At 35.0% G+C, this 22,733-nt stretch overlaps 1 protein-coding gene across 1 annotated transcript in view; it reads right to left on the bottom strand.

Annotated features, from left to right (window-relative positions):
- The window catches only part of LOC137062722 (myosin-IIIb), a 60,387-nt gene that overhangs the window by 11,192 nt on the left and 26,462 nt on the right, over positions 1–22,733 (bottom strand). The window contains exons 9-22 of the mRNA XM_067433616.1: positions 20,074–20,182; positions 19,877–19,993; positions 19,192–19,292; positions 18,756–18,842; positions 18,164–18,229; positions 13,248–13,361; positions 12,934–13,045; positions 12,325–12,368; positions 12,042–12,104; positions 10,994–11,113; positions 8,643–8,728; positions 8,515–8,562; positions 3,748–3,795; positions 3,350–3,441 (exon numbers count right to left, since the gene is read on the bottom strand). Of these exons, the coding sequence (XP_067289717.1) occupies positions 3,350–3,441; positions 3,748–3,795; positions 8,515–8,562; positions 8,643–8,728; positions 10,994–11,113; positions 12,042–12,104; positions 12,325–12,368; positions 12,934–13,045; positions 13,248–13,361; positions 18,164–18,229; positions 18,756–18,842; positions 19,192–19,292; positions 19,877–19,993; positions 20,074–20,182 (1,207 nt within the window). The remainder of the gene's footprint in view (positions 1–3,349; positions 3,442–3,747; positions 3,796–8,514; positions 8,563–8,642; positions 8,729–10,993; positions 11,114–12,041; positions 12,105–12,324; positions 12,369–12,933; positions 13,046–13,247; positions 13,362–18,163; positions 18,230–18,755; positions 18,843–19,191; positions 19,293–19,876; positions 19,994–20,073; positions 20,183–22,733) is intronic.

The raw sequence follows: 22,733 nt of genomic DNA, 5'->3' as shown, positions 1-22,733 counted from the left end.
TTTTTTTTTTTGGAACAAGGAATGTTTATGCTTCCATTCCATCTTTAAGTTTAACTCAGCTCAGCCTTTTGAGAGGTTATTTACGTTTTTCTGGATTTAAAGGAACAGTTGAAATAAAGAGATAAAATATTTTGTGGACTTTTTCATTTTTCCAACACTGGTGGCACCTTATTTTTGCCTGTTTGTGTTTCTGGATGATATTGCTAATGATTTTTTACCAGTGCAATTTGAAGCACAGAGAGAGCAGTGCTGAAGATAGTCTCAACCTAACTAAATGTGGGCTATACATGTGAATGAACATAAAATTATGTTATGAGATTTCTGTTTTGTTTGTTAACCAGGAGGGTTTGTGTTCATTGATTGTTACTGTTTATCTCAGTTCAGCAGAAAAAGCACTTTAGTTGCTAGTAATGTTGAAATGAATGTATTTTCAGTGCAGATTTAGAGATGAAGGCATTTTTTCATTCATCATATTTTTGTCAGACATGGCTACTGGTTGAATTAGATATTTTGTACCAATGCAAACAGAATAACCTCAAAATTAAATACATTTTTTGAAGGATTACCTATGTTTGCTTTAAAAAAATGAAAAGACATACTTTATCTATAAGAGAACATATATTTTGTTCAATAAAGACATTTTAATCTACACTAATTTCTTTAGTCTGGCAAAAAGACATCGATTCATGTTTTTAGGTATATAACTGTCCGGACCTCGGCCGGTGAGAAGGTTTTTTTTCTGGACCCCAAGCTATTTTAGTTGAAGACCCCTGTATTAGAGCCAGGTAATTTGCGAGCACTGTCGAACTTTTACTGCGGCAAACCCATTCACACAGAATGCATTTTTGCGTCTAGAGATGCAGGTTTTTAAAAAAAAGTTGAACTATTTTTACTTTGAGTAAGAACGTTGTGCCATGTGCGAGATGTTGAAAAAGACATGAAAAAGTATCTTCTAAACCATGAATACAAAAATGTACAGGATATATAAATAAAGGAATAAACCAACGTCACAATATATTTATAATTTAAAAATTCAACAAATAAACTACTTTAGGGGTCAAAATAGAACTTTAATAAAATAAATTGTAATTACAGTCATTTACAGTTATAGCTCTACACTACAGCAAGGAAATAAAAACAAAAAATATGATTTAAAAACATTTCAACAGAATCAGTACTATTAGGGCTGCAACTAACAATTATTTTGATAATTGATTAGTTGGCCGAATCTTTTTTTGATTAATCGGATTTAAAAAAAAAAACATTTTATTGACAAAAAAAATTTATTTGTCAGATGAGTGCTATAAAAACATACACAGTTGTGTAAAAACAATTTCTGGATTATTTGATGAATATAAAGTTCAAAAGAACAGCATTTATCTGAAATATAAAGCTTTTACAACATTATAAATGTCTATACAGTCTCTTGATCCGTTTAATGCATCCTTGCTGAATAAATGTATTAATTTCCTATAAAGATAATGGAAAGATGGAAAGGAGCTGGAATTTGTTCATTGTGACAAATGCGCAAAAATACTAATCTACAATGGGCACAAATCCGGCACGTCTGGGTTGAGGCGACACACCTGCTCTGTTCTCCCCGTTTTTTTTTTTTTGCAAAGCAGTCTATTTTTATATGCAAAGTTTTTGATAAAAACGAAATTATATTTGAATAATACATTATATTATGTTTTGTCTTTTAGTTTTTTTAGTTTTTTACATGCAGGCCAGGGAAACGAAACAAACAACCCCACGGATCTCTTTAATAATATCCATACAAATAGGCCTACGTGTTTTTTTTTCCTGCGGGACGGGAGAAGACACAAAATCAATGCATCTCTATTATTGTGCGGGAATAAATTCTCAGAGTTTTGCGGGTGCGGGCGGGAGTGGACATACATATTGCGGGTGCGGGCGGGAGTGTAACACATACGTTGCGAGTGCGGGTGGGAGTGTAACACATACGTTGCGAGTGCGGGCGGGAGTGTAACATACGTTGCGGGTGCGGGCGGGAGTGTAACACATACGTTGCGGGTGCGGGCGGGAGTGTAACACATACGTTGCGGGTGCGGGCGGGAGTGTAACACATACGTTGCGGGTGCGGGCGGGAGTGTAACACATACGTTGCAGGTACGGGCGGGAGTGTAACACATACGTTGCGGGTGCGGGCGGGAGTGTAACATATACGTTGCGGGTGCGGGCGGGAGTGTAACATATACGTTGCGGGTGCGGGCGGGAGTGTAACACATACTTTGCAGGTACGGGCGGGAGTGTAACACATACTTTGCAGGTACGGGCGGGAGTGTAACACATACGTTGCAGGTGCGGGCGGGAGTGGTCAGAAATTCGCCGGACGCGGGTGGGAGCGGGATGAAGAAAACAATCCCGCACAGGGCTCTACAGTCAGCCACAAACAGTGGGCCGGGCGTGTATGTGGGAGGCCACGATTACTGCCTAGTACATTCACCGTAATATGCATTTATTATATTATATTTATATTTATTTTCTTTATTTATAAAAAAAAATATTTAAAAAAAGAGCAACTGAGATGATGGAGTACTCTGCGTATATGAATCGACGGCCCTGATAAAGTCACAAAGTTTATTCATGAAGTTGTGTGAACAACACACAACATTGGTGTGCGTCCTCGCACCTGCACACTTTGGTCAGAGCGGTAATAACGTGATTAAGGTGTGTACATGCCTGTTTATTGCGATTAAAAATCGATATATGCCACATAGTTTAATGCTAATATGGTTACTACGATTATAAGCTTAATCGCATTAGTTCGATAGAAGTATTGTGTTACAATTATTGAATCGCAATATTACCAAAATCCCACAAATCGCATTATGAGGGTGCATGTAAATTCACTGATTGTAAACTAAGCCACAATGTAAACGGTTACATAAATCATAGCTTTGCATACAAATGTCTTCGAGGTATAGTCACAAAAAACACCTGCAAAACTCTTTGGATCAGATGATGGAAAATAATCAAATCAAGTACAGCCATCACGACTTTTGATGCAATAATTAAAAAAATTGATGTGAGGAAAATAAGACAAGAACAGTTTTGTATATTGTGTGCTTGGCCATTCAGTGGCATTATTTACATGGAGAAAGATATCCAAGTAAAAGACGTGAAACACCTCACAGTTCATATCTGAATCTTGCGGTTCATGTCTGAACTTGCTCTCGTGACACCGGTTTCATTAAGGTACTTCTGAGAGATGATTTAGGTTCCAATAAATCCGTCAAACTAGGAGCCAAGAGGTTTCATGTGGAGTCATGCGGATTCCTCCATAGTTTTACAGTGACTTAAACAAACAAGTTTAATTGCTACTCACTCTTCTGAATGACAACCGCTGCTCGTCCCAGTCTCTCCAGCAGACGGGCCAACTCCTCCTGGTGCCAGTACTTAAAAAACAAGCGTGACGATCTGAAAGTGCAGCAGGAGAACTGCTGTGACTTGCTTGACATATCAATATTATCTGAACCATTAAATTATCACATTTATTGTTTCCCATAATATTATCACCAAATTTTCAAGCCAAATTAAACTTAATGAAAACATGTTAGAGCCTGTGGAAGATTTTACCATCCTAAAATCCTGACAGGACTAATAAAAAAGAAAAACATTTTCTGAAGGAAATGAGAGTGATTAGGGGGTTTGTTGAAACAGATAGCGTATTAACAATAATTATAGTGATGCTTGTCTTAAATGGCACTAATAACGCAAACTTACCCACACTTCCAACCAGAGAGCTTAGTGCTGTTGAGGATCGACATACAACTAAAAGCAACAGAAGAAAACGATAAACCACTGTAGATTAAAACCATAATGACCAATATCTGTGCATATCATCATGAAGAGCTAATTTAAAAGGAGCAAAGTTATTTTGTGTTATTTATTTAATATTATTTAGGTGGAGGTTTTGAATAAGATCTTATTTTTCCCATGGTAAATACACTACCAGTCAAATATTTGGAAACTTTACTATTTAGATTTAGTTTTTGAAAGAAGTCTCTACTGCTCAACAAGCCTGCATTTATGTAATTAAAAATACAAAAAAAGCTGTAATATTTTGAACTATTATTAAAATGTCTAATAACTGTTTTTTTATTTGAATATATATTAAAATGTAATTTATTCCTGTGATCAAAGCTGAATTTCTCATTTCTCCAATCTTCAGTGACACATGACCCTTCATAAATCATTCTAATATCAATATGTAAACCCGGTTTACTTGCGTTGTCCGCTTACTGGTTTGCATGTAAACGGGGAAAACTAGTTATTTGAATTATTTTATATTGATTTTTTGGAGTTATCAGCTTACTGGTGTGCATGTAAACGCACCCAATGTTGAAAACAGTTGTGGGCAATTCCATGCAAAGGTCATCTTTACGATGAAAAAAAAAAGTTGGTCACACACAAACAGATTTATTCTTAAAATGTTTACTTGGATCTATACTTTATTGTATGCAACCATTCTCATTGAATTGTTTAGGTATTTGTTGTTTATTACACCATAAATAAGGTGTGCACCAATGCAAGAAGAGTTTTTGAAATATCTGTGTTTTAGTGTTATCAAGAAAAGGAAATATATAGACTCAATATTTCAGCAAAAGTTTATTATTTGGCAATTTCCTGATTAACAAGGGGATGATTATGCACTGTGTTCAATTAGCATGATTTAACAGTAAAGTTCTATGAATTTATAAGCCTCTTATTAAATGTGTCGTTGAGTTCCAGGGCCAAGTAACATCCATAACGTTTTAGAGGATAAGTTTATGCTACATATACAGTGTTGATGAAAAAATGTCCAGCATTTCTGTGCAATGTTAACTTATATAAATGTATCATGTGACGAACATTTCATGCTCTTTTATTACTTGTAAACATTTTAATTTTGCGTTATGGATGTGACGTTACATATAAAGAAAATTCTAAAATCAAACCCACATATGATATAAATGTGTTTTCCTGTAGCATGGCAGTGATAAACATATTTCTCCTCTGTGTTTCAGTGAATTGTAACATAGCCTTAGGTTATTAGGCTATAAGTACAATCATAAGTAAATATTAGCAAAACAAATGGTCACTTTCTGAATGATGTGATAAATAAATTCGATTAAATTCGATGTATGTGTATATATTATATATACACTGTAAAAAATTATTTAGAAAAAAAGTTACCTGGTTGCCTTACAATTTTGAGTTCATTGAAATTAAAATTTTGAGTTAATACAATGAACATTTTTTGAGATTCGACAACCTTTATTAAAAGATTATTAAAAGATTTTGTAAGCATATTGGGTAATTATGTGTGTGTTATTTCTGATGATGCAGTGAAACATGGCAAATTGTGCAATTTTCATAATTTATCACATTTTTTATGTGGTTCAGATAAAATAATATTTTGAGTTTCTATTTATTAAACTAATTTCCTTCATTGTATCAACTCAAGTTTTTAATTTCAATGAACTCAAAATTTTAAGGCAACCAGGTTACTTACTTTTTTAAGTTAAACCAACAAAAAACACCACAAATTTTTAACAGTGTAGGGCTGGGTATTTTTAGGAATTTCACAATTCGATTCGATATCGATTTATTAGCTTCGATATCGATTGATTAATAAGTAAATACACAAGTAAGTACCTGAGTATATTTTTTAATAATGTGTGCAGTATTATCAATGTGTAAGAACAAATTGACCCCAGCATTTTTCCTGTCATAGTTTATTTAGCAGAATAAATTGTACAATATTGTACATGTGTTGAATACAAACCACACCTGTTACAAACAGGTGCTTTATTAGCACCTCTAAAGTGCATGTAACTGTAAGTAGTAGAAAGTATTTTTCTTTCTTCCTATACATTCAAGTTATGAAAGAAATGTAAACAGAAGCACAAAATGTGCATATTCATAAAACAAAGTGGATTGATATTATAACATTACAACATTACACAGATTCGAAAGTAATTAACTGTATAGTGAAGTGAAGATGTTGTCTGTCCACTTAAGCCATTCAAATGTATTGAGAGCGGTGGTTTGTTTTACAACTATTGAGAGCGCCGTGATCTACGTGACTGCGCGCGTTGCCACGATATGAAAGCATGTCGCCAACACCGGTGTTGATTCTGTGGCGCAATAACACTGAACAACTGAGCAGCTGATCCAAAATGAGCCCAAACGTCGGCTTTTAACGTTAATCTTGGAACATACTTTGCAAGAACAAAGAAATTTGTTTGTTTTCTCGAGGTGGCAAGAACAAGAACAAAGTTCGTTCTGGCAGTAGTACATTCATACTTCACGAGAAAAGCAGGTGCCGATCATCTGCGTTTTTCCGCATTAACCACGCCCACTTTAAATGTCTGACCAATCACACAATAGTTCTCGGACAACCGCAAGAAAAAAGTTCTGCTCAGGCAATGTGTCGAGAACAAGCTGCGAGAACTCCCAAACCAGGGCTGAGAGAACAACATGACATCATTTTGTTCTCATAGCCCTGGGAGCGAGAACTTTTTTCTCTGTTCTTGCGTAGTATGTTGCAGCCTTTAGTGGTGCAGGCTTGAACGGAGTGCAACTGCTGTTTTGGTAAAGCACGTCTTGTTTACAGCGCTGAACGCTCTCACTAGAGTGTTGCCCACAGCGCCGCCACTGGCCGGTGGGCTGAATCGATTCATAGGATTTGATTAATCGATATTGAATTGAGAAACAAATAATTGCAATGCATTGATGAATCGATATTTTTACCCAGCCCTAATATATATATATATATATATATATATATATATATATATATATATATATATATATATATATATACATTAGTCATTTTATTGTCAGGATATTTACATGTTGATTAAGACCCATCTTACCTGAGACAATGAAAGAATGGGCTATTTCAACTAAATCAGGTCAGGCTACTTCATATGAGTCATTGATATAACTAGATTACTATTAAATTAACATTTAGAGTAATTTTATGTGTCGACAAATGTGCCATGATGGTTTGTTCGTTGATTTTCCAAACAGATTCTATGTGTATTTCAGACTCGTCACATCCATAACAGGGTTTTGTCACATCCATAACGTTGTTTTTTCTCATGATATCAATATATCATGAGAAAATATCATGATATCATGAATCATATTTTTTCTCATTCTCAATATATATGGTATTCTTTTTTTTTTCTCATGCATTTGTTACCAATGTTTTAATTAATTTCTATGTAAAGCACTTTTTTTTGAATTGCCATTGGGTATGAAATGTGCTATACAAATAAACTTGCCTTGCCTTGCCTTGCCTTGATACACTTCATAAATTTTATTTACATTTTAAACATTGATATTTTTATTTTCAAATAAGACCCCTTCCTCATGTGGATAGCAATATTTATACATTAGATTTAAAAGTTCACAGACTTTTAAGAAAATCGAACAGTACACTGAAAACACTGTAATTTCCTGTCACATCCATAACGCATAACTATTTTCCTTTTTTGGGGGGTCTTAAATATAATTTAGAAAATAATATTTTTGCTGTCAATTCCCCAGATAGGGTGCTCTGAGAATATGCATTGCCAATATAAATATTGTAAGAAATAGATTTTTACTGAGACATTTCAGTTGTCATTATGAGTTCAAATGTCACATCCATAACGCTGGAATTGCCCTTGTATAATTTTTTTTAGGTTGATGAATACAAAGTTTAAAAGAACAGTATTTATCTGGAATATAAAGGTTTTGCATTGTACTACCGTTCAAAAAAATTGGGGTCGGTAATAATTATTATTTAATTTTTTTTGGAAAGAACTTGAATACATTTAAGAAATACATACATTTATTCAGTAAGGATGCATTAAACTGATCAAGTGACAGTATAGACATTTATGTTGCAAAAGCTTTACATTTCCGATAAATGCTGTTGTTTTGAACTTTATATTCAATAAATAATCCTATTAAAAACTGTTTTCAACATTGATAAAAATCATAAATGTTTCTTGAGCATCAAATCATTATATTAAAATTGATTTCTGAAGGATCATGCGACACTGAAGACTGGAGTAATGAAGCTAAAAATCATAAATGAATGGGATTTTAAAATATATTCAAATAGAAAAAAAGTTATTTTAAATTGTAAAAATATTTCACAATATTACCGTTTTTGCTGTATTTTAGATCAAATATATGCATGCTTGGTGAGCAGAAGAGACTTCTTTCAAAAACCAAATTTCCAAATATTTGACTGGTAGTGTACTGTATGTGTTTTTATTTTCTCATTGTAATATGTATATTTACTATATATGTATGTATACTTGCTTTTAAAGCATGCAGACTAAATGCATATAAAAGCATCTAATAATAGGGAGCTCATTCCACTCATGCGAGTTAACACCATTTAAAAAAAAAAATCAAATGTACTATTATCTTCTTTAGGTTGAAACCGTGGTTTATTACTTGGTGCACCTTTAACATTTAACAACATGATGTGTCTGCTGTTCAAACCTGCTCTTGTCTGAAGGGAGATCCGGTTTCAGCAGCAGAATGTTGTACCTATGGGACAGAAATCGGAGTTGCAGGTAATCTGATGTAATGAACTGATAAAATGTCATTTTTCCTGCCAGCACACAAACCTCTCTGCAAACTCCCTGAAAGTTGGACGCCACGAGAAACCGTCCCGCCGGATTCGGATTGTTTCCATCAGGCCATTGTACCTCAGCTAGAAAGGTGGAGAAAGAAAAACAGAACATAAAAATGATGGATAGGAAAATTGAGACGCTGAAAGCAGTCATTAGGTGACCACCTAGGGGATAGTCCACCTAAAAAAGTACATTCATTATTCACTCATGTTTGTTCTGTTCTAAACCCGGTGATATTTTTATTTTTCCACACTCTAAAAAATGCTGGGTTAAAAACAACCCAAGTTGGGTTGAAAATGCACCAACCCAACAATTGGGTTGTTTTTACCCAATGGTTGAGTTGTTCTTACCCAGCAATTGGGTTGTCTTAAGCAACATTTAACCCAACCACTGGGTTAAAACAACTCTACCACTGGGTTAAAACAACTCAATTGTTGGGTTGGTGCATTTTCAACCCAACTTGGGTTGTTTTTAACCCAGCATTTTTTAGAGTGCATGAACACAAAATAAATCTTTTGAAAGAAAAGCTAAATACTACATACCATCAAACTCAAACAAATATCACAAATGCAGTTTATCCAACTTGTGAGCTATACTGCAAAAAAAGTTTACGTTTTATAGGAAAAAGGTAGCGGAAAGATTTGGAATTTCAATGAAGGCAAAAAAAAAAAGACTTTCCTTTCTGTCAAAATAAATGCTAATTTAATATACATGTAAATATGATATCTATTTTATCTTATTTAATTATTTTTAAATTTTGTATTATTACATATAATAACAAAAATGAAAAACAATAAAGTAATAGCATATATAATACCGGTCAAAAGTTTGGAAACATTACTATTTTTGGCCCCACTAAGGGAAATGCCAACTGTGAAATTACAAATGTAACTACAGAAATTAATTACAGACGTAATTCCATGCAGGTATTTTTAAAATATAAGTACAATGTAAAAACATGTATGTACACAATAAGTGCATTGTATTAAATTATTATTGTTAGTACATAGTTGTTAAGGCCATCTAATATAAAGTGGGTCCCTATTTTTAATAGTCTCTTTTGCTCATCAAGCCTGCATTTATTTGATTAAAAATACAGAAAAAAAATATATTGGGAAATATTATTAAACTTTCAATACAATTTTTCTATTTTAATATACTTTAAAATAAAATTAGATTTCTGTGATCAAAGCTGAATTTTCAGTCTTCGGTGTCACATGATCCTTCAGAAATCATTCTAATATGATTTATTATCAATGTTGAAAAAAGAACAGCATTTATACATTACAGCAAAATATATTGTATTAATATACACTACCGTTCAAAAAAGTTTGAATCAGTAATTTTCTTTCTTTTTTTAAAAGAAATGAATATGTTTATTCAGCAACGCTGTGTTGCAATAATAAATATTTCTATTGTTAGAAAAGATTTCTATTTTAAATAAATGCAGATTATTTTTAAACTTTTTATTCATCAATGAATCCTGAAAAAAGTATAACAAAATATTAAACAGCACAACAGTTTCAAAAATGGTTAATAAATCATCATATTATTATGATATAAAACTTTTGAGCATGGGAATTTTTTTCAAAAACCTTTAAACAACACAAAATAAAATTTCCACAATTTTGACTGGCACTGTATATATATTATATGCATGTGTGTGTACACATTTTGATATATCGTATTGATATTTATCTATAAGGCTGATTTTTATTCTTTTAGGCTGCAAACTGCACTTCCACAGCAGGTGTCAGTGTTGCACCATCATGTAGTTTAAATGTCACTGCACATGTACAGAATGAAATTGTAAATTCCAGAGCTGTAAATCATCTGACCGTGTGTGACTTAATAGCGCTTATGCATATATATACACAACCACAGATCGAGACAAATTATGTCATTTGAACAGGATCACTAGTCACTAGTTAATGGTTCTTTGAGAACAGAACAGAAAAAAGTGGTGGCAAGTTTTACATGGGCAGACAATCATTTTCTACTACGTATCTATGCAATACAGAGCTGATAGTCAGTGTGTCATTAAACTAGATGGTCACTGAGAAGCTCCAACAAGACAATCGCTTAATACAGTGTTCAGTTCATATTGGCCCTTACACTTAAAAACCAGTGGCTGCTGTCTCATTAGAGAGATTTGGATTTCACTCCATCATAAAAGCACGAAAAGGCTTCCAGGTTTTAAGTACAGCTCAGAGAACTTGAGGGCAGGAAAAACTAAGAATGCGTTTGGCTCCACTGTGGAAAATAAAAGGGGCCATAAACAGGGCCGAACCCGGTGGAGACCTGACGATTGTGAAGCGACTCTGCAGTGACTCCAGTAAACTGACCTGATCCATCACCAGTTTACTGTCTAGTTGATCGGGCTGTTTGCTTCGGTTGGGTTTGATGCACCGAACAAAGTGCGGACCGGCGGCAAACATCTTCTCCATAAGGACAGCCAGGGAATGCTGTACGGAACAAAGCGATTTTAGTTCCCAAACAATATAAAAGACAATTAGGCTAAAAAAAGGACAACTCTGGTGAGAAATGAAACTAGGGGTAATTAACAGATGGTTACTGAGTAGATCGTTCTCTGGGATGCGTTTTCATGAAAATCGAAAGTAAATAGTTTTATCTCTAAAAACAAATCAGCTTATAACGCTTGTCTGTGGGGCACAGGGTAAGTGAAATTAAATCGCTAGTTAATACCACTAACAAGGCTCAAAATAGCCTCACACTAACACAGTAGCATAATGAGGGCCCCTACATGCAAACCACAGCGTTTGTGGCTCGACTCCTGTCTGTATATGTGTAATGTACTGTCTTTATAAAGCATATTCTTATTAAAGTTTGTACTCTTACAAAGTTCTCAATGCTTCGGTTTGCACGTAGGGACCCTCATTATGCTACCGTGTTAGTGTGAGGCTATTTTGAGGCTTGTTAGCCCTGCAGTAAAACTAGCAATTTAATTTTACTTATCCTATGTCCCATAAACTAGCGTTATAAGCTAATCTGTTTTTAAACATAAAACTCTTTACATTCGATATTAATGAAAACGCATCCCAGAGAACGATCTACTCGGTAAACATGTGATAATTACCCCAAGGTTCATTTTTTACCGGAGTTATCCTTTAAATAAACATAGGCAGGGTCAAATACAGAAGTGAATGTCAGCGCCTAATTATGACAATGCAAAACTCTAAGGCCTCACTATAAATATTGTTTATATTCATTATAGGGTGAAATATGAACTTCCTGACAGTTTTTTGAGAGATTCATTCATACATTACTTCTGAAATATATAGATCTATATATAGATTACAGAATAAATCCAATAAAATGGCATATAAAACATGCACTATGATTATTTCTAACACAACTTGAAGCATAATTTACCTTGAATTGTGCACCAACGGACTGCTTCCTGGTTGAGTTGAAGTTGTCATCTGCAACTTGTAACTAAAATTGACACACAAGATCATGTGGTGAAAGACTACATGCTGTAATTTCTCTGCATTCATTATCACAGATCTCAAAAAGTAATTTATCATTTGTACAGCTTTTTATTTTCTGAAAATCCAGCCTTTCAAGGTATTTGGGAAATACCATAACATGTTTTAACAGGCACATGTAAAGTAAAATTATATGTCAAAAAATAAGTCAAAATCTTAGTTTATACCTTGGCTTTCCTTGGCATTAGTGTGCCTGTTCGAGAAATTGTAGCTGCAAAAAAAAGAACAGAAAAAAATAATAATTGAATAAATAAAACATAATAGAAATGATGTTGATAAAAATAATAACAATGCTAATATATCAGTGTTTATTCAAAACTGAAACTCACAACCAAATGCTTTTGTTTAATTTCCGGTTTAAGTATTTAATCATCAGTGAACATCTAAAACATATAATAATAGCCATAATAATTAAATAAACGCTTTAACGACATACACGCATAGGGGAAAACGTATCATTTAAATGTTTTTAAATTATATTAAATGTAGTAAAAATGTAAAACATTATTATAAATAATATATTTCAATAATTATATTGAATAATTATCGTTACAACAGCAATAAATTAATATATATACACCATATATATAAATGAATGAAATGTATGTATGTATGTAAATGCATCTAAATTCATTTATTCACTGTTTTGTGTGTGTGTATGTATGCATGTATGTATGTATGCATGTATGTTTGTATTGATGGATGGGTGGGTGGATGGATGTATTAATGCATGCATGCATGTAAGTACAGTATGTTGTATATGTATATATACCGACCTGCGAACAAAACACTGAGGAGTGGAGTGACGCTATTGATGAAGAGCTCACGAATGTTGGCTGGTATTGTGTCTCGATTTTTCTCAAGGAAACCACTTCCGTTGTATTGCACCTAAACAGACCACAAAGACACTTCAAGCAAGAATAATGCACACATTACGAAGACAAACACCCTCATTAATGCATCTCAGCTGGGAAAAATAGTCATTTAATTATTAACCAGCACATTCTTACATTCTTTGTTGGCATCTAAATTAAGTCACTGATCAGGTGAATTGTTAGGTAATGACGATGATGGTGGTTTGTAGACTCACCTTCCCAGCGTAGTGCACAATAGTGAACAGAGGGGTGTGGTTTCGCACAACCTCAAAGTTGGGAGCCGCTTTAAATTTGCTGTTTAACTTATCAACAAAATCTCGGTCAGTGGCCTGTGGGTGCAAAAATATAAACATCCCATAAACGTGTTTATAACTGCTGCGCTTGAGATTCATTAGTCTATCACAACAAATGCAGTCACATGACCGTAACGTTTATGGAACAAAGTAAAGGTTATCTGAGTAAAGTCTCCACCGTACAAATATATTAAATGAATGGAATGAAAATGAGTGGAGCTTAATGGATCTGACATCTCTTTGTTGCTTATTTTTACTGCATTTGCTATTAATCATATAAAGGCTAGTATTTGAAATATTAGTGAGAAAAATCTATGTTTAAATGGAACAGTTAATTGTACTATTTGACAAAATTAGGTAAAAGTATGCATATACATTTTATGTTTTGCATCATATTTGCTACGTCAGGCTTTTGTGACTCATATAGATATATAGTGAGAATATGGAGGAAAAAAAACAACTACATTATATTCAGAGGGCAAAACTGAACAAAAATATGCAATTTAGTGAAGATGCTCATGTTTGATGAAAGCAAGATTAAATTAAAGATAGCTTGTAATGTAAATCAATTAGATCTTTATAAGAGTACTTACATAAAACATATAAATATCAGTCACTATATATCTCCCAATAATATGTCTACGGGTGCTTTCACACCTGAGGGTTTGTTTCGGCAATCAGGCTCTGATCTGCACCAAAACAATCACTCTGAGACTGGTATTATAATTCATAATGGGTAATGTGCTAAATGAATAGCAGTCGTGTCTGATTCTGTAAGTGAACACATTAGTTATCACAATAAAAAACCTAAAAGAGCACCTCTTCATCTTAAAATGTTGTGTACTTGCGCTTCTCCATAGGAGACTATGGTCCCGAAGAAGCCTTGATTTCTGCTCTAGCTGCATCATAACATTCATATAGTGTTTGTGTTTGTCACAGTTAACCTCTACACAGCGTTGGGAGACCCAGAGAGAGCGTTTTTAAATTTGCTAGAGTATTAAGTAAGGGATAATGTACACTCAGCCGGTTGTTATCGCAGAATAAACCCCGACAGAGTGATCAGGACCCAGACGCGAAGCGGAGGGGTCTTGCATCACTCTGAAGGGGTTTATTCTGCGATAAAAACCTGCTGGGTGTACATTATCCCGCTTATTACACGGCTACTAGTCTCAAATAAATAATTATTAGACACAAATTATTGTTTTGAGATTAAATATTTTATTAGCTCTTCCGCAAAGCTTCCGCGAAGAAAAACAGTTCTAACCTGCTTTAAGCCTTTATCTATTGCTGAAGATTTGCCATATGCCCTTGCTAAATGTTGAAAATGAATGCTGAAAGGGTTAGTTCGCCCAAAAATGAAACCAAGCCTATGATTTACCCACCCTCAAGTCATTATAGGTGTATATGACATTCTTCTTTCAGAAAAATACAATCGGAGTTATATTTAAAAAGTCCAGGCTAACATTAATCCAAGTAGCCTAGTTGAAGTCCATAAAAAATGCAGCTGTCCGTCAAATAACGTGCTCCACACGGCTCCGATGGGTTAATAGAGCCTTCTGATTCGAATCGATGCGTTTGTGTAAGAAAAATATCTATATTAAAAACGTTATAAAGGAAACCTGCCTTGAAGTCTTCCATTGAAACCCACGTCTGTTTAAGCCACAAGATGGCGCCAGCGTTAAGCATAGAAGTAGAACCGGTCAAGATAACTCGTAGTACCCGTATGAGCGGGTGTTACCTGGAAATAACATACCGCTGGAATGCGCGATTGACCAATCAGAATCAAGTATTTCACAGAGCCGTGTAATAATATGTAGTATATAATTTAACAGTGGGTATAATTTAATCAATAAGATGACACGCATGTGTTGTACTCGCATGTGACTTGCGTGAACACATTTTGGTATGCTTTGAAATGTTGCCTTGTGAAAGAAAACCGACCCAAGAAGAATATGCAAAATTGCAACAAGTGGTCATTGTAACACTGTGCCAGTAACACATTAAGTCCTGTTTTGGAACAAAACAAACAATCTATAGGTGTGAAAACGCCCGTAGTCAGATGATATTTAAATTATTAATTTTATGAACAAAGCTCTGTAGTTTTATAATGCAATGCAATACAATGATGATTGAGAGATGAAAGATAAACCTTCCTCAAAAACCTGATGGATCATATTTAATCCTCACATTTCAACATTATTTTTCAAAACAATTATGCATGGATAATCAAATAAACCCAAGGTGCTTCAGTCCAGTAAATGTTAGTCTTGAAATATTACTAATATAAAAGTAGTTAAGTTAAAAGATCTCATAGCAAAAACACACATGAACCACAAACTGAAGGTGGATGTTGTTATATATACGTGACCCTGTACCACAAAAAGCAGTTATAAGAGTCTGCATCATTTGAAGGCTGAATAAATAAGCTTTCCATTGAAGTATGGTTTGTTCATCAACTAGGATAGTAGGAAAAGACTTGAATTAATATTAATAATATTTTTTAAATACATTTACAGTAGGAAATTTACTAAATATCTTCATGAAACATGATCTTAATATCATCATGATTTTTGGCATAAGAGAAAATTAGCTAATTTTGACCTATACAATGTATTGTTGGCCATTGCCACAAACATATCCGTGCGATTTATGACTAGTTTTGTGGTCCAGGGTCACATATTGAAAAGTAGGGCTGTAACGATACACCAAACCCACGATTCGGTTCGTATCACGATTTTTGACCCATGGTACGATACAAACCTCGATATGGGGGAAAACAAAACAGTTCAAAAGATATTTTGAGGGGGAAAAAATAATTTATTAAATAACATTTGAAAAACCTGTATAAACTGAACACCAAATAACAATATTAACTATGCAAATTATTAACAAAATACCTAAGTAAATTAAACTATATAACCAAAGCTATAACACTTCTGTTTTCTTTGTAATAAAATACTGTTGAAAAACAAACAGAACTAAAGTCCATAGTGGAGATTATTCGAGCATTTTGAAAAAAATTCTTCAATCAATCTTACATTTACAAAGAAAAAATGGTTAATGGTTTTTCGCACTGAGGTAACTGAGGCTTACTCTCTGTGGCTCTCTAGCGCGTGTTTGGGCGGGGTTGCTATCGGTGGTGATTGTGATGGATTCAGCAGTACTCAACCCTTCCAACACCTTAGCCTTTGTTTTCTCCAGAAGTTTTGGTAGCACATTTTGAGAGAAATGCGCCCGGCTCGGTAATGCATAACGGGGCTCGAGCACACTAAGTAAATAGGCTACTTGAATCCCCCGTTTTCAACAACCGAAAAAGGGCGCATATCCAGTGACATGATTCCAATTGCATCTGTAATTTTTTTGTGCTCGATCTGAATTGGCTGGAAACTTTGCTTGGTATAAACTAGGCAGTGTAGGCTGCTGCTGTTGGGTTGTGGGGACACACTGCAAGCGTGCCGTGAGCGTCTCGGCTGCGTGGCGTGTCCGTTTTTATTTCGGCTCTCATGTTAACCGGTTAGAGTTTGCATAATGCCTGCGTGACAAGCACGGAAAACGCATGCATGCTTCAAATAGAAGATATGCCTATTTTTAACTCGACACGCGAGCGTGTTGGAAGCGTTTCCAGGCAAAATAGAATAGGAAAAGATGTTTATATGTCATTTTGACACGAATGCATATTAATAAATGACATTTTCATGTTCGAAAGTCTGTAGGTTAACATAAATGCAGATATAGGCCTAATTTTAATAATAAGAAACAACATAATTATCGATTTTGAAATATTAAACCTGTCAATGCAGAACAAAATATTCTATAGCCTATTTTGCCGTCAATACCATATATCTGTGTGGTCAATATGGCTAGTCCCGACGTTTTCTTTGCGGTATCAATAGGCAATATATATTTACATCTTGTACATCAATACCAGCAGAAGCGCTGTGTCAGACACGCTTCTGGTGTGCAAAGAAAGAGAAAACGCCACGCAGCCGCCCCGCGGCTGACACGCACCAGAAACGAAACGCTCACACCACGCTTGCAGTGTGTCTCCGGCATCTGCATGTTGGTTGTGTTGCTGGCCGGTTGGGGAAGCTTCTCGAAACACTTACGGCAAATTGTGTGGGTCTTGTCAACTACACGATTGCCATCCTTGTTCTCCACCGGCGAAATGTTGCCATACTGCTGACTTAAAAGTTGGTACCGGACAGGAAGGATAATTCTGGGAGTTGGAAGGGGTGTGTCGCGATTCTGCCTTCACACATCGCGATACAGGTTCGTGGACCTGCATATTGCGATTTCGATTTCATATCGCATATCGTTACAGCCCTATTGAAAAGGTTTTACTTTTACTAAAAAGTATCAAACTATCAATCAGACGACAGAAGGCATGTGGAGGCCTTTTTTCATATAAAATATTTCTGTTGAATGAGATACAGAAATACAATTTGAGCTCTATGTACAGCATCCGTGAGCTGTTGATTACCAAAGAAAATCATTGTAGTTTTTTGGTTTGTTTAAAAAAAAAAAAAAAATGCGCTTTTAGAGTTGCATATGCACAATTAGAGTTGCATATGCACTAATAATTTTACATTTTGCTAAAGCAATTGAATAAATTATAAATATGATTTCTAAATAAAAAATAAGTACTTTTATGTAAAATTTTAAGAGATTGCTATACTTTTTTTTACAGATTTAAATTACCACACTTTTAGTATACAAGTATGTCCAAAGCAGACACTTTGGATAAAAGCATTGGATACAAATATTTTTAATGTGGCTTAATGGAGGATTTGGCAACATATTTTCTCATTTTGTCTCAGGTTTTAGCAGGCAACACATACCTGAGGAAAGGCACTTTGCTCATCCAGCAGAGAGAGAATCCCAATGGGTTTCGTGAGGAACAGGTCCTGAAACAGGAATAAACCTGGCATGAGTGAATGAGTTTTCCATGCTGACAAGCTAAACAGCCTTTTCTAGCCTACGGCGCTGTAGATTAATGTTACACTACAGGACATGCAGTGGTTTTAGAGTTGAAGGCTGAATGCTTTATACATGTCTGCAGCTTTCAAAACAGGCGACTACTGAATTCCCATAATTACAGGGCAAAGTTCATATTTACAGAGCAGATAGGCCCAGGAATCTCACGTGAGAACGAGGTGAAAACAAGCCTCATGCTAAGACCACAGTTTCCTTCAGTTTTCCACTCGGCATGCTGTGGATTTGGGTTAGAATGCATGCAGAAATTTGAGAGAGATCCTCAAAGCTACGTGTCCTGCTCTGTCAGCACTTCCTGTGTTTGGGATTTACCGCACGGTCGTCTGCCAAACACAGAGCTCGGGTGTATTTTTGGAGTCAGAGAGAAGGAAAAATGGGGGGAAAAAAGTTGGAGAGAGAGCAGGACAATCACAGAGAAGGTTGTGAACATAGCCATACCAGTATTGGTTTGTTGTCCTTGTAGGTTATGGTATCCCATGTGATGCCTTCCTCTTTATATTCTTTCTGTTCCATCAGAAAAATGTGCTAGAGGGAAATGACATGGAAAATGTGATCATCAGATTCATGGAGTGGCAAATCAAGTCCTGTTGAAAGAATCGGCAGTGACCATGATCGAATGTGCCATTTAAATGGTTCGTAACATCTGCTGCCTTGAGTTTTCCACACTACAGGTAGACATTTTGTGTAATACACAAGTGAAAAGATTCACTACCATGTTTTCTTATTATTTAAATTTTGTTAACATTTGTAAGACAGTCCAAGATCAAACTTGAGTTGTAAACGCGTCAGCATGTGCACTTGTCATATTTTTCTTTCATGAAATGTTTTCCTATATAAATAGCAAACTCATGATAAAGCACTGTGAAGAACTTACATGGTTGAAGAAATACTGGAGCTGTTCGTTAGCCAGATTTATGCAGAGCTGCTCAAACCGGTTCACAGCGAAGTTCTCAAAACCAAAGATGTCAAGGATTCCTATAAATATAGAAAGAGCAACCCTCAGTGTCACAAATCTTAGATAAGAAATTGTACTTTGGATTTCCATCAAAAAATAAAAGCAATTTTCAAAACAGTTACAGAGAAATGGATGAAAAAATAAAAATGCAATGCTTCATCTGACAAACATGGCATTTAACAACCAGCCAGAGAATGCAGGAAAACGTTAATATCTACACCAAACTTGGGTTATAGTGTTTTCAAACATTTGAATAAATTGTGTAAAAAAAATCATTGTCATTAATTATTTTTAGTAATCAATATTATTTAGAATAAGAGCATCAGCCACTAAAAATCAGTTAAGTCAGTATTTTAGTAATAATTAAATGCTATTTGAATTTTATTTTTATATTTTCCCATAATAATATATATATATATATATATATATATATATATATATATATATATATATATATATATATATATATATATATAATTTCACTTTATAAAATAGCTTTATAAAATTAAAAATATCTTTATAAGGATTTCTAGATTTACAAAATGAAACAAATATTAGATGAAAAACAAGCTTATTTTATCACAGCATGAACTGGTATAATTACCTATTTCATTAAGCTCCACATCAAAATCTACTTTAGGAGCAAGCAGCTCGTTGATTTTACTGACGATCCATCCGAACACGCGACCGTAGGCCACTTTAGCGATGGAATCTCTGGCATCTGAAATGATCGTTTAAAACAGATGGTGATCAATGTGCAAAGTGTCAGACACTAGTGATGTCACACTGATGATGTCATACCCTCCGCCTGCTGCTGGTTGTGGAGTCGCTGGATGGACTCTCCTCGCGTCATTGACGTGGTGCAGGTCAGACTCTTCAGTAAATCCTCTTCCTGAACACCAAACTGACCCTGGTTACAGAAACAAACACACAAAATGCTTCTTTTATTGTGGTTTTCCACGTTTAAACGTTTCTCCTTGGGCTGCTTGACTAAATCAAAATAAATCCAAAATCGCAATATGGCTTAGTGCCTTTACCAAATCACAAAGGCCATGATTTAATTCTATAAATACACCGATCGGCATAACATTATGACAGTGAATAACACTGATTATCTCTTCATCACGGCACCTGTTAGTGGGTGGGATATATTAGGCAGCAAGAGAACATTTTGTTCTCAAAGTTGATGTGTTAGAAGAAAGGGGCAAGCGTAAGGATTTGAGTGAGTTTGACAAGGGACAAATTGTGATGGCTATTGTGTAAAATTGTGACTGGGTCAGAGCATCTCTAAAATTGCAGCTCTTGTGGGGTGAACCGGCCACAGGGCCATGGCTGCACTGTAGGGTGATAACATGCACTGCAGGAGGTATGTTTACATACAAAGTTGTAAATTTAACTTGTAAATTGTTACTAATTAGGTTGTAAATAGAAACATTTGCGTTTTACATACCATGTGTTCAAGAGAACAAAATCGTCACTTCCTGGGAAATTGGCGCAAATGTCTGTAAGTTGTTGCAGTTGGGTAACTGCGGATCTTTTTTCCTACATCATAAATGACTTGCGCCTTAGGCAAAATGCCATAAGGGGTATCATGTTATCTTGCGTGCGTCCGAATGTTGGTGGTTGTGAATGCAATCATGTGACACTTCTGGGAGGGAATTTAAACAAATTTTGATGGCAGATTTTGGCTCGTGCATTTAAAAATATCTACAATAAATAATATTTGGTTAGTCCCATCCTCTGTTTGGGAAAAGTCACTCAAGTTTTTTTTGGTGCGCATCAAGGGATTTATTTGGTTAAATGCGTTTTCATCACATTATGAAATGCACATTATCTTCTTATCGAATAAAATTATTTATCAGACTTAATGGAGTTTATGCACATCTTGCCGTTATCATATATTTTTTTTATTATATACCAGTAAATGCTGCTCCACACAAACTCCATCTCTGCATCTGCTCTGAGTTTGGGTCGCTTTAATGTGCATTTAAAACCGCAATTTTTGTCAGGGAACAAAAAAAATGCAATTAGATTTTATTTTCACCAAAATTGTGCAGCACTGGTTTCTCCCAAAACGTGCATACACACCTGAGGTTAGTGACGTGATTCTTTTAAAGGAATGTTATTTTAGGATCAACAAAGAATGCTGAACATTTGCCGTCAGCTAAATCACATTGTGCACTGCGAAACAGACCAAACGTAAAGAATGAATTGTGCTACAAAACACACACACACACACACACACACACACACACACACACACACACACACACACACACACACACACACACACACACACACACACACACAGACACAGACACACAGACACACAGACACACAGACACACAGACACACAGACCCAGCCATTTTGAAAGAACAATGACTAGTCAAATGTGACCAAGACATAAATGTCATACAGGAAAAGGTCACGTTAATTTGCGCATTTAGATGCTGGGGGCCATTGTGGACGCATATACATTGGTACAACAAAAGGCACATCAAATCTAATTTATCCAATCTGGTCCACAAGTTAAAGTACGGCACAGTAGATTTGATAAATAGAAACCATCCTACGTCAGGAAAATGCAGAGTTCTTCTATTAACAGCCACAAACACGTAGGGTGACCTAACAGAGTCTAAACATAGCCACTTTTGGCCTTTCTGCGCAGTGTGTCTTATCGTAAAAAGCCAGATGTAGGCGGACCCACACCTCCTTCAGATTGCCCTTAAAAGAGTTTCTTTGTGTGCACAGGCCGTAATTCACCTGATTAAACAGTGCGGTGGTCGAGGTGACGCTCAGTGGGCTAACATTCATCTCCTGAGAAACCCTGGTGTACATGTTGTTTTTTTTAATTCAAGCGTCACTATAATGGTTGCTCATGGTTTGGGATTAGTGATGAGAACACATCGATAGCACTACATTTTAAAGTTCAGCATGTGCGTCATCCTTAAATTATTTCTTAAATCACGCATGTTGTTGAGAAGAGCCTACTGTTACTTTACAATGTGATCAGACACAAATATTAACCTTTTCATAAATATTTACTATAATTTATCAATTTAGCATAGCCTTGCTGGATAAAATTTCTTTAAAAAAGGACTTTTGAATGGTAGTGTATATTTTCACAAGGGTTTTATATTTTAAATAAATGATGTTCTTTTATCTCTTTTTAGAACTCTTAAAAAATTTCACAGGTTATTAAAAAAATATTTAGCAGCACACCGGTTTCCAACATTGATAAATCCTCATATCAGTATGATTTCTGAAGGATCATGTGACACCGAAGACTGGAGTAATGATGCTGAAAATGCAGCTTTGATCACAGGGGAAAAAATACATTTTAAAAGTATATTAAAATAGAAAACTATTATTTTAAGTTGTACTAATATTTAACAATAATACAATTAATTCTAAAATAAATGCAGGCTTGATGCATGTATTTGATGCAGACCTAGGAATC

The sequence above is a fragment of the Pseudorasbora parva genome, chromosome 23 (genome assembly GCF_024679245.1).
Source record: "Pseudorasbora parva isolate DD20220531a chromosome 23, ASM2467924v1, whole genome shotgun sequence".
Taxonomy (NCBI): Eukaryota; Metazoa; Chordata; class Actinopteri; order Cypriniformes; family Gobionidae; genus Pseudorasbora; species Pseudorasbora parva.
The sequence above is the reverse complement of the archived record's forward strand: the minus strand, read 5'-3'. Positions and strand labels throughout refer to the sequence as shown.